The sequence below is a fragment of the Malaclemys terrapin genome, chromosome 2, assembly GCF_027887155.1.
Source record: "Malaclemys terrapin pileata isolate rMalTer1 chromosome 2, rMalTer1.hap1, whole genome shotgun sequence".
In the NCBI taxonomy this organism is placed as follows: domain Eukaryota; kingdom Metazoa; phylum Chordata; order Testudines; family Emydidae; genus Malaclemys; species Malaclemys terrapin.
Window position 1 is genome coordinate 154,550,631 of NC_071506.1, and position 13,032 is coordinate 154,563,662.

Sequence of the window (13,032 nt, forward strand, 5' to 3'; positions counted from 1 at the left end):
GATGCATCCGAAGAAGTGAGGTTTTTACTCACGAAAGCTTATGCCCAAATAAATCTGTTAGTCTTTAAGGTGCCACCAGACTCCTTGTTGCTCCTGTACTCTGTGATACTCTCAGGGGAACTGCATTTTTCAAGGGCATATAACTTGGCCAAATTTGGGCAGATTTTCCTGGGGATTGCAGAAGGCACGTACCTTACATGAGGTCCACCCATCTGCCAAATTTCAAGTCCTTGCTCCGAAGAATGGGTATGTTGCTATTGTTCAAAAAGAGGTGACAGAATTTTAACATAAGTAAAAAATAAAATAAAAAATCCCCTACACTAGGTCTCAGAACAGCCAATCCATTTTGACTGAAAATTCAAAGAAAAAAATTCAGCCTGTGAGAGACCTCTAGCATGGAAATGTTCATCCCAAACAATTAGTTTGACAAAGTTATAATCAACTGAAATGGGGTCTTACAATGGGAAATGTCTGACCACCATAGCAACAGGTGGTGCTACTAATCCAGTCTATAATAATGGATATAGGGAGAAATTCTGGCCCTGCTGAAGTCAATTGGAGTTGTATCATTGTCTGTAGTAGGGCCAAAATTTCAGCCTGAGGTTGATAATTCCAAACTTAATATTTCAATAGTCTTGTAATAATATGTCTCTAATACTTTGAGATATTTTCCTTGATATGATAAATTAATTGGCATTGCTATGATTACAAAATCTTGAAAGTTCTAAACATCCCCCTCCCCTAAAAAACACCTCTTTTATACCTGTTTCTAGGGATCTTGGGCTTCCAGCACACTAGGTTTCTGGTTTACTGAACTTCTGGAAAGAAACAGTCAGTTTTACTGCTGGATATTTGAGGGCCGACCAAATTGCTTCTGGATGACAGGATTCTTTAACCCGCAAGGATTTTTGACTGCAATGAGACAGGTGAACAGTTTTATTTTTATATTACCCTTTCAATAATATTCCCCCTTTATTATAGCTTGCATGGGAAGGCTGAGTGTGTGTGTGAGAGGGAATATTTTCTTTTGTGTGTTGAACTACTTTGCCCTCTTAGGATTAGATTCTGCCCTTGGCTACATCGGACATGTTAGAAGGGGAGCTAAGGGACAGCTGAAATCCCCAGGACAAATTTTTGCTGTCTTAGCAGTCATACCTGCCATGTTAGCCTTGAGTATGGTGCACTGTACTTACTACTCTGGGCCCACCCATCTTCATGCCAAGGGCTGCCTTGGAGGGTCTCTAGGAGGGAGTGGAGATCAGACATGGCAAACCCACAGAAAAAATGCAGAAATTGGGCTTGTTTTTGGCTTAATTGGCTTGTGAGTTACTTATTGGCTAGTGTTTGGCTTGTAGCTTGTTTGGCTTGTTGCTTGTTGTAGCTTGTTGCTTCTTCTTTTCTTTTTTCTTTTTTATCAGCTCCCGGCAAGGGTGGGCAAGCAGAGGCGGGTGGGGGGGAGGGAGAGAGAGAGTGTGAACAGCAGGCCCACCATAGTCCCAGACTGCGTGCTGGGGGGATTTAGTCACATAGAGTGTTGGGGTTCTTAGGGATTGGCTTGTTTTGGCCTTGTTTTGAAATTGGATTAGCTTGATTTTTGGCTTATTGTGAAAGTTGGCAACTGTGGTGGAGATACTATGTTTTTCACTTGGGTTCTGAACAGCCCCTCTGTGGGGGGTGCAAAGGGTAGGAAATCCTTGTGCCCTTTTCTTCTTTGCACACTCTCACACAAGGGCTGACCAGAGTCTAGCCCTTGGTCTCTGTCCTCTTCAGTGCTTAGCCGATCTGAAGAGTTTCCAGAAAAAATTGAAGTTAATCCTCTTTGTCACACCTGGAGTTCAGAAGTTGAAGCAGAGTCGCGTCTCTCAGTGAAGAATGTGAAACTGTCTGTATGGAAGAGATATGTGCAATCTGTGAACATGGTGGTTATTGTGTTTCTGGATAAAGGGTTGCCTAGGAGTTAAATCAGTTTGAGCTAGCTTTGGATTGTAGGAACCTAAAAGCTACTGGTTGTAGACAGCCATACTCAAAGGAGGTATTCAATGGAATATATACCTCTTGGAATGTGGAATTAGGGTTTAGATAGTTGGGGGCAGGGGGAATCTTTAGTTGGAAACCCCAGGACCTTTTAGGCAGGGACAGTCAAACAAAAAAGTTTGAAATGCTTAAAAAGTTGAGATTTGGAGTAGAGGTAGTTCAGAGGATCTGCAGAGAAACAGACTATAACACAGATCCCTGATGCTGTGGCATCAGGGGTAAGTGGAGGCCAAACTTAGACCATATGCATGTAGTCTTTTGTTATTTTAATCCTTGACTCTCTACTTGTAATGTTCCTTTGAATAAATAAATCATAGTTGCTTTGAATGACCTAAGTCACTGCCATTTCATACTGGTCATAAGCACCTAGAGAGAATTCTGTAGCAGGGTCTGAAACCAGTTGAGCTTGCAGAGGTAATACAATTCTTGCATACAGGTGATGCTGTAACCTGGTGATTCAGCCTAAAAGTGGGGTGAACAGCAGAGTTTCCACTCTTGAGAAGAGTGCAGATTTAGGCATATCACTTGCAAAGGATACCTATGGGAGCGAATGAAAGAGAGGTCAAAAGTACAATGCACCCCTGCACTGTAACATACTTTATTGCCTTTCTCCAGATCTGAAAGCTGGTAAGTAATCACTTTCTTCAGCAAGTATCTCCCCAAATCAAACAACCAGATGACATAAAAGAGGCTGTTATTATAAGGTATGTAACAAGGGTTAAAAGCAGCCAAGCTAGGCTGATTGGGGAAGCAGCCACAGCTGTGGCCAGCTCAATCAGGGTCCAGCTGGCCCTTATAAGAGGGCTGGGGGCCAGGAGCTGAAGGAGTGTCACTATGGCTCTAGAGTGGGAAGGGCTAGTGGCCTGGGAGTAGGGTACTGAACGTAGAGCAGTGCTGGGAAGGGCAAAGGGAGCTGGGGAGCTCCAGCCTGGTAAACCCCCAGGCTGTAGGCCTTGTTGGAGGCCTACCAAGGTACTGGGGCTACAGAGGTGCAGCCCAGGAATAGGCAGAGACAGCTGGTCCTAACTCCTTGCCAATGATGAGTGGCCTTTACAGACTGCAGTTTGCCCCAGTGAGGGGGATTAGATGATGACTGGCAGTAGCCACTGAGGCAAGGGTGTAGAGGGTTGGGAGTTCCCCTGGGAGGGGAGACCCAGACTGTGGGTTACTGCTGGGGGCAGAACCCAGAGGAAAAGGGGCACCAGGGTCTGGGAGGGACATGGGGGCCCTAAGGCAGGCGAGACACCTGCCTGCAGAGGGCGGTCCAGACTGAACAAGAGCTAATTCCCAGGATAACCAGCAGGAAGTACCACACCGGTGATTCTCACTTTGTTACAATATGTCAGAAAATTCTTGGAATCGGAAATGACCTTTTAAAATATACAGTGTAGATAATACACACGAACTGCACTCCTAAAGAAAAATTAAACACAAGTCAAATCTCGAGGGTTACCATGTTGCATTGTATGCCAGATTTATGGCAGAAAGTCTCCTTCGAGCTTTATATAGTGGAGTGACACACTTCATGCCCCAGAAAGAACAGAGTTCTCCAATAACAGAACTGCATGTGGTTCCAGAGAGTACATAACCATGTTGATTTAGGACTTTTTTACTCAATGATTATGTGTTAATTTAATGTTCCCACTCTCCCAGGAAGCAGTCGCTCTTAACGTTCACACTCAGATAAGCCAGTTAGCCAGATCATTGACTGGATGTTTTATTTCTTTCCTCCTAAGGCATAGTACTTACATTAATGAGCTATAATGTTACAAATATAAAATTGAAAATCACATATACAGATAAATCAGTTCAGACCTCTTTTTAATAATATATCATCCAGGAAAGATTTCCTGGCACTCCCAGGAAAAATCAGCCTAAATAGTCACCTATTTTTCATATGCTGTCCTGACCTTTAAGATAAGCTACCTTTCCCAGACCTGAGGAAGAGCTCTGTGTAAGGTTGAAAGCTTGTCTCTTTCACCAGCAGAATTTGTTCCAATAAAAGATATTACCTCCCGCACCTTGTCTTTCTAATATCCTCTGACCGATACAGCTACAACATTGCAAACCGACCTTTAAAAGGCAGACTTGTTTAACTCTGGTACCTTTCTAGTGCATTTTTAATTATTTATTTATCTGGAAGGGAAAATGAATCTAAAAATGACTTGTCTCAAAAGTGAATTTTTTTTGGAGGGAGAAGGGCGGTTGGCAACAAAATACTTAATTTGCTATGAAATGAACACCCTGCTGCTCAGCTAGAGGGAAATAATGCTGCTTTAATCATAGAGAGTACTGCAAAAAAGGTAAATGTTTGCTTTTATGATGATTTAAAGTAATTACTTTTGTGATAATGCAGGATTAAGGATGGCCCTGTATGCACTGAAATCATTGTCCTAAATCATAGACACTCTTCCGAATTTTACCCATAGTCTTCATTGTTGCTTTGAATAGGAAATAACTCGAGCCAACAAAGGGTGGGCACTTGATAGTGTAGCACTGTGCAATGAAGTCACCAAGTGGATGAAGGATGACATCACAACTCCTCCTCCTGAGGGCGTCTATGTATATGGACTCTATCTAGAAGGAGCTGGTTGGGACAGAAGAAATTTAAAAATCATTGAGTCTAAGCCCAAGGTGCTCTTTGAAATGATGCCTGTCATACGGATTTATGCAGAGAACAACAGTAAGTGACTAACTTCAGGTTATGCTGTATTGATAGCAGCTTAATTTTAATTTGTTTTACATATACTTGACCAATTGTTAATGATTCTTCAGAGCATGGGGTGTTGTGATTGCCTATCCATAATGATATATTGTGGGGGCTTCTACTAGAAAACAATCAGGATTTGAAGTCGTACTTCATGAATAGTAATAAATGGTCCCTGCCTTGAAAACTGACACTCTAATTAGGTTATAAACATATGTCACAATTCTGTTGTTGTTGCTGTAGTTTTGGAATATATGCAATTACAAATGATTCCTAACCTTCTTTACCTCTGCAAGAGTGTAGCATTTTGTCTTCCACTTCCAATGTGCTTAACCATTATATTATGTATATGACAAAATGTATGTTTAAGACTCAGAATTCTGGTGTACCCCAGTAGTGGTGTTACAGCATAACAGTGGAAGCAGAAACCATTTATCCCCTCCCTATACAGTTTTTTGGAGTATCAAAAATACTGAAGTGCATTGTAAATGAAGTAGGAATCCTTTTTCTCATTGAATATTTGTCTGATAGTCCAAAATATCAGTGGGGCTACATGCATAACTTAGGCTTCTTTACAAGAATGAAGCCCCAACTTTGCAATAGGGCTGTTAGGGCTGACCTTAGACCAAATAGCGCCCCCAGCAAGGAGCATCTTCGATGCCTCCCCTCCTCCATTTGTTAAACATTTGAATACCTTATTTTTTTATTGCACTTGTATTGCATTTCATGACTCTGATGCATGATTTGCATGCATGATTTATCACTGTCATATAAGACGATCAATTTGCATGCTAGAATCTGTAAATCTGTATTTATTATAAGCACCCCTCCAAAAAAGTTTCCTCTAAGCTTATAGAAATTTTTAATGTTAAGAATAACTCAAATGTACTAACATTGAGTAATTGAATTGTGCACCAATATTGGGTGGACCAGTGTTATAGTGTTACAGTAGGTGATAGCAACAAATCTTCCTGTAAATGGTATCTTTTCACTGTGACTAATGTTGGGAGTGAAGTCCATTATTACCGTGTAGTCCTTTGCTTTGTTGAGTCGCATCAATATGTTATCAAGCACCTTCCTTGCCATGAGGTCAATCAATTAGTTTTGGATTGTTTTGCTGCAGTAATGGTTCATAGTTTCTTTATGAACTACTCAACGTAGGTGCTCACGCATGACATTGTCCTATTTCCCAAGGAGCTCTACCAAACCGTAGAAATTACCGTTATATTCAGTGAACAACTTATCCAACGAGCCCCGGAAAGCCAAATTATTCTTTGCAAGGAAGAGGGTAATTGAGATCAGATGCTGAAGCATGTTCCTCCAATGTTGGATTTCTACATTAATAATGCACTGGTTTCCTGCGTCTATACATTTATTCAGCTTGAGCCTGGACTTGACCTCCATCCATTTGGAGTAGGCTGTAAAATAGCCAGATGTTGCTTTTCATGTTGCTTCAGAGCATCAACTAAGTTATGCCAGTAATTGTACCTGGAAAGGACAAGCAATGATTTGACATTCTTGTCAAATATTTTGCAACAAAAACAGAACAGTTGATTTTGAGTAAACTAGCCGAAGACTGATTCAGTTTCTCAACATTTTCAAGCACTCTTTCGTAGTGTGACTTTGAGAAGTGTTGCTTCGATTCATTTATTAGCAATGTCATATCCTCAGTTTTGCCCAGCCTGTTCAAAATTGTACGATAAATGATCAGCACAGTTTAGGATCGCCAGCCATAAAGCAGGATCTGATATATAGATTCGTGGTGTGCAATTTTTCTCACTGCTGTTTCTGTCATCATGAGAGGCTGATTCTTTTTTTTTATTGTTTCTCTCCTTTTCATGTGAGCCACATTCTTCTTTGTCATCACTCTCCTTTATGCCGCCATTCCTTCTCTTCAGGTAAATCTGCTAACTTCTGAGTAATAGGACTTCTTTCATTTATGCTTTGCTCCTCAATTTCTTCTGCACTGGGATGATCACTATTGCCTAAAGCCCAGTCTATGTTGTTCTGTTTCAGATATTTTCCTCTCAGATTTGTCCCTTGCTGCAAACTAGATTGCAATTGAGCTTTTTGGTTCCTATACTGAAGGCTTCTTCGGGGGCATCTTTTATTTTCTACAGGCGAAAACACAACATTAGGGAGAGCAAAAATCTATGTTCCGCAGTGGTAGAAAGTCATCAAACATTACGTGTTAAGCATGGCAAAAGAAGTAACAGTATTTCTTTTATATTGTTGCGTAGATAGGGGTTTGATGTCTCATTAAATACGTCCTTTATTAGTAACTAATTACACTCTTCAAGTCTTAAAACACAAGTAAAGTTTCACAATTACACAATAAAACAAAGTTCACAATATTGCAGCTGGGCTCTCACTTCACTTCACTTCATTCTTGTATCTCACTGACTGACTGGTGACACTGCACCCCTTATATACCCACGAGGGCATGGCTGACAACATCCTAGGAGGTTCAAGGAAAATGTAGTTTCCAGAAAGTTTAACAATGTTCTTGGGAACCACTGTGTTATACCTAGGTGTTGATTGTATGCATAAATGCCGCAACACTGATGTTCTGTGGAGGGGATTTGCTTGAGCAAACAGAAGCCAAGTGAGAGGATGGTGGAGGTGGGATGACATTTGGGGCCACCAAAGAGGAAAAGACGTGTCAGTCTGCACTCTATTCTAACGAGCTGGAGAACAGAAGTCGAGGCCATTCTGCTTTGTGGAACTGAATTTTTAATGTTTGCAAATAAAGTAGGTAGTAGGAAATCAAATCCCACAGAAAACAGCTGAAAAGATATGGAATCATTTAGCTGTTAGAGACAGTCTGCTTACAGGCTATGTTTCCTGTGCTTTGCTATCAGAATTCCATGTTTGTTGCTTATCTTCTCTGACAGTACGTGGCATGCCCTTTTTGTGTATGTCATTTGCTTAACCAAGGGTAACATTCTAAATGCCTATAATATGCAGTCTATCAGTATTTTCAGTATAAATTACTATTTGCAGGAGTTTACTTACAACCTAGCCATAAAAATTGTTTCAAAGTGATTGACACACAAGATCTCAGCCTGGTAACAATTTAACACTAAATTGAATGAATCTGTTTAGCACAGTTTGAACTCTACAGATGTTTGGGAAGAAAGAAATAGAAGTCTTATTATCATAAACTGTATTATTTACAAAAACCAATTTGATAGACAAATAAGGCTCTGATCCTGCAAGCTGAAAATCATTATTATATTAAAAAGCAAATTAAAAACCAGCCAAGATACTGAATTACAAACACTTGTATATTAATCAAGCCTGGAATATTTTGTCCCAGTTTTACAGTGAAGAATATCGGTTGACAATGCATACTTCTGCAGCATGTAAATAATTGTACTGGACTGAAAAAAGTATTTCAAAATAGATGAATAGATTTTAATAAGGTAATTTTCACATCTTGATGTGTCAGCATGAAACATTCAAAAATAGGAAAGTAGAGTGGAAGGGTGAAACTGCCAGCATCCTAGTCACTGCAGGGGGCTCATTTAAACTTCGTACTCTGTCAAAGTACTGTAGTTTAATACTAAATCCCAAACTTACAAGAGCTGCACACGGTACTGTATGTGATCTGTTTTGCAAGTAGTAGCAAAAAAGTGAGCAGTGTGTTGTTAACTGAACTTCCTTTGCTTTTGTTGAGAAGAGCTATCGGTTACTGAACTTTGACTCGATGTATTTATATTTCTGTTTCGGTTGTGCTCTGCTTTCTCACATCCTATCTGTTCAGCCTCATTTCCCAGGGCATCTTTTCATGTGTATGTTTTTTTCCCCCCCCCTCCATTTTCCTAGCTTCAAAAGATCCTCGTCTGTACTCGTGTCCAATCTACAAAAAACCACATCGAACAGACCTGAATTATGTTGCTGCTGTGGACCTTAAAACCATCCAACCTCCAGAGCATTGGATACTGCGTGGTGTAGCACTTCTTTGTGATGTCAAGTAATGTTAAATCAATTTTCACTTTTTCCCCCCAGTGTTTCTCACCAAGATTTTAAGAGGGTTTTTTTCTGCACATAATTTTAACATGAACACTAATGAGGTAAAGTATCAGGGGGTAGCCGTGTTAGTCTGTATCTACAAAAACAACAAGGAGTCTGGTGGCACCTTAAAGACTAACAGATTTATTTGGGCATAAGCTTTCGTGAGTAAAAACCTCACTTCTTCGGATGCATCTAATTAGTAATGCATCATTACTAATGAGGTAATGAGCTTGATGATGGATCACAGATATTTCTTTTTGGTAGTTGTGCTCCCCCTTTATTCCACTCCTGCTTTATCTATTAGAAGTTAGTGGGCTAAAGACATGTACTAGAAGATAAGTCTCTTGGGCCTGGATGGCTCAACTGTCTGACTATACCCACTCCTATTCACCTCTCAGGGCTTGTTTTCACTAGAAAATTGGGTCATTTGAACAAATGCTGTATTAAACACAACATAGCCATGAGTGTTAATGGGCTAGCTGTCTTTAGCATTGTCAGCTGGTCATGGCTAATGCTGTTGTTCCAGCAGTGCTTATCTGCAACCAGATTACAATTTTAAGCATACAAATCCTGTCAATGCTGACAGCTAGGGTGTGTTAAATGTTGTGTTAGTTAGCACAACTCCTCAATATCGTATTCCAGGTTGACTCAGTGTTCTAGTGAGAACCAGTCTGAATCCGGCCCTAGGTCAGTGATAAATGCAAAGTGGTATGCAGTCCGATCGCTGCTTGGGGTTTGTGTGAAATGAGTTTGTAGTGTCAGTCCAATTCCTACTTGGACAGAGGTGCACATCACAGAGGCCATCACCCTAACAAATATGAGTCTCATGGAAGTCTCAGCACAGAGGGTAAAAATGGAATGGGCATTCACTCTTTTAGCACCTCGAGGTAGGGAGGCTGTTAGTTCAGTGTGGGAAGCTAGCATTTCCTCCTTATGCCTTAATTAACATAGCACTTTTCTGTCATTCTGCCTCACTAATGCACTAAATTCATTTAAAAATTCTGTTTACCAGAAAAGTCTTATTTTCTATTCTGAGAATTCTGGGCCATGAGTATTTGGAGTATTCTCATAAAACAAGAGTAAATTAATAGGCAGCAGGTTTAAAACAAACAAAAGGAAGTATTTCTTCACACAATGCACAGTCAACCTGTGGAACTGTTTGCCCGAGGGTGTTGTGAAGGCCAAGACTATAACAGGGTTCAAAAAAGAACTAGATAAATTCATGGAGGATAGGTCCATCAATGGCTATTCGCCAGGATGGGCAGGGATGGCGTTCCTAGCCTCTGTTTGCCAGAAGCTGGGAATGAGCGACAGGGAATGGATCACTTGACGATGAACTGTTCTGTTCATTCCCTCTGGGGCACCTGGCATTGGCCATTGTCGGAAGACAGGATACTGGACTAGATAGAGCTTTGATCTGACCCAGTATGGCTGTTCTTATGTTGGAGGGGAACCTTTATGCAGGGTACCAACATTAAGACCACCATTGTTATCTTTGCTTTGCTCTCATTTTGCAGTATTTTGCTTTCATGTCCCCTTCTTTTCTATCTTCCTTCCTTTTTTTCTGTCTGTCTTACTGCAGCCTTGTTGACTTTTCATCTACCATAGAAACATTCCACACTGGGAGCTGGCTGCAGAGAGAAATGTAGGCAGTACTAGTCAGTTGCACTGGGACTTCACATATAAAGTGCCTTTGTTTTTCAGCACAGAGCTATTGGATCTTTGCTATTGAGGCTGGTCGGTTGTCTCATGGTAGTCTGCAATACATCAAAGTCACAGGTGGCAGACTACTGCTTCAGTAGTGGCAGGAGCTCTAATACATAACAGGATGGGCCAACAATGCACAGTGGATCTGCCTTACATAAATGCTTTGGGGGAAAAAGCAGGTTTTCATTTCAACACAAGGAAGAATTTGGTGGAGGTTTGATTCTATTTTTGTTTCAGTAGATACATAATTTGATCTTATATAAAAATGTAAAAAAAATGCAACTCTTGTTCATCGATGATCTAAGGACAACCTTTCACAGTATTACAAAACAAGTATTAAAAACCTATTTCAGAATGGCTGTACTTGGTGTTTTAATGGGGAAGGGATAGTTGTAACATTTCATTTCTATAATACAATCACACTGTTTAATTTCAAAAATGTACATTTATTAATTTACTGATATCTTAAATGTTAGTCGATAATCAATAACTTGGAGGAACCTGAATGTATTTCATTTTTTGTAATATTTCATGGTGTAGTGGAATCTCTACGGGCAAGGCTGCTAGAGATCTCTAATACTTCTGTCACACTGTGTATTAATATGGCTGTGTGTAGATTGTATCTGCAACACCCTCAGCTATAAGAGGATAAAAGGATTAATATTGCCCTGCTGCAGTATTAGTACATGTAAGTATGATTCTGAACCCCTCAATCCTAAATCCTTCAATTTATGTAAACACTTGTACTGGCCAGAGCATAGTTAATGGAAATGCTTACAAACCTGGCAATTTCTGGCTGTTTTATTTAACATTGTAGGCATCATGAAACTTTAGAACTCACAGTTATGCAAACAAGAAGCATGAAGTTGGTCTCCCTTGGAATTCCTGGGGTGGGTGGTGATGTAGCTTTCATTTTTTGACTACTAGAGAATCTAACTCAGTTTTCAATATCATGTTTTTCCTCTTTCCTATCACCTTTGCTGCTTCTTTTCAAGCTCTACCTCTTTGCACTTTGTCTCCTTCTAGTCACTACCCTCCTCTCCTCATTCTTTATCCCTTTCCCCCATCTTCCTCTTGTTCTGATTTACTCCTTTGCTGTCTTCTCCCCACCTTAATTATCCTTGGTTTTGCTGTACATTTTTTTGCTGCATGCCATATACACAATCTATAATAACAGCTACGTTAGGGTTCAGCATCAACAGTGTATATAGACAAAGGAAAAACAGAAAATGAGTATTCTAAAGTGATTTGAAATTGTTGAGGTGAATATGCTTGTGAAGCATGCAAATAGGTAATATAAGACTTCTATGGCCTTTCCTTATACATTGAATAATTACTCATATATCCAAACACAGGGAAATGAGTTTAAGGAGCATTAACCAGCACCTCAAAAGCCAGCAGAGGAAGGGAGAGAGGAGGGAAAGGGAAGAAGGGCTGCTTCCAGCTTTTAACTAATTTCTATGGCCAGCCTTGGGTTCCGCAGTGTTGGCCGCAGAATCGCGGTAAGCTATGCGCATTGGGTAAGGGTTTATGGCACGAGCAATATGCTTATAATCTGTTTTAACAGTTAGCTTTAATTATGTTCCCCTGTGCTGTGCTTTAAATAAAACAAAATCTTTCTGGGCTTGATATATCTCTCACGCTGATGTAAATCAGGAGCAACTGCATGGTAGTCAATGGACTTGTTTAACTGAGGGAATCCGCCCCTCCATTTCCTAGAATTTTGCATGTTTAACATGTAACTTTTGAGACTTTTCTGTCACTGTCTTTTCCTGCAAGTTTCTAATCTGGGGAGGTGGAGAGTAATTAAATGCATAATTCTGCTTAATGTCCCAATTTTGCCTGGAGATTCTTTAGTGCATGTGGGGAGGATGTCAACTGGAAGCAGAAGATTGTTTCCAGAACAAGATAATGCTGTGAGCATGAAAGACTAGAGTAAGATACTGTGAATAGAGAACAGCTTTAAACTGCTGCTTGCACAGCTTTGTTGAAATTCATTTTCCAGAAATCCTTCCAGGAGATCTAGACAGATAGTCACAATGTGGGAAAAGTGAGTGGACGAGACTGTTCTCTGAGTGATGGTGCCAATTGTATTCCATTGATGGTTTACAGTTTGCCTTGTGCTTCTGTCCGAGACAATGAAGGGAGGGATGGACTGACTGCATCTCCAATTCCTTCTCACTGTTGCATGGTCTGGGTCAGAACTTTCATTGTCCTTGTCTGTGATGCACTTTAAAATAAGGTGCATAGTTTTACCCATTTTGCCAGTTTTATTGTAGTTTTAGTACTTAGCTTTTTTTTTTTTTTTTTTTTTTTTTTTGTTGAAACTACCCCTCCACCGCACTGGACTATGCCCAGAACTCTGTGCTTCAAACTCTGCACCTCTTGCCTGTGCTCCTTGTCGGTCAGTGATGACTATGAACACTGCCTCTACCACTTGGGGGAAGCTTACATCACGTCGTATTTGCCAATCCTCCCCCGCCACACACCCAAGAAGGCTCTGCTCTTTTCCTCCAGAAGAACCTCATGGAGCTTGCCATAAGACCTCATTCGGACCCAGGCTTGGG

General features: G+C 40.5%; 1 protein-coding gene across 1 annotated transcript in view; it reads left to right on the forward strand.

Annotated features, from left to right (window-relative positions):
• DNAH5 (dynein axonemal heavy chain 5) overlaps positions 1 to 10,820 on the forward strand; it is a 222,059-nt gene extending 211,239 nt beyond the window's left edge. The window contains exons 77-79 of the mRNA XM_054019813.1: positions 774 to 926; positions 4,486 to 4,717; positions 8,570 to 10,820. Of these exons, the coding sequence (XP_053875788.1) occupies positions 774 to 926; positions 4,486 to 4,717; positions 8,570 to 8,721 (537 nt within the window). The 3' untranslated portion in view covers positions 8,722 to 10,820. The remainder of the gene's footprint in view (positions 1 to 773; positions 927 to 4,485; positions 4,718 to 8,569) is intronic.
• The last annotated feature ends 2,212 nt before the right edge of the window (positions 10,821 to 13,032 follow it).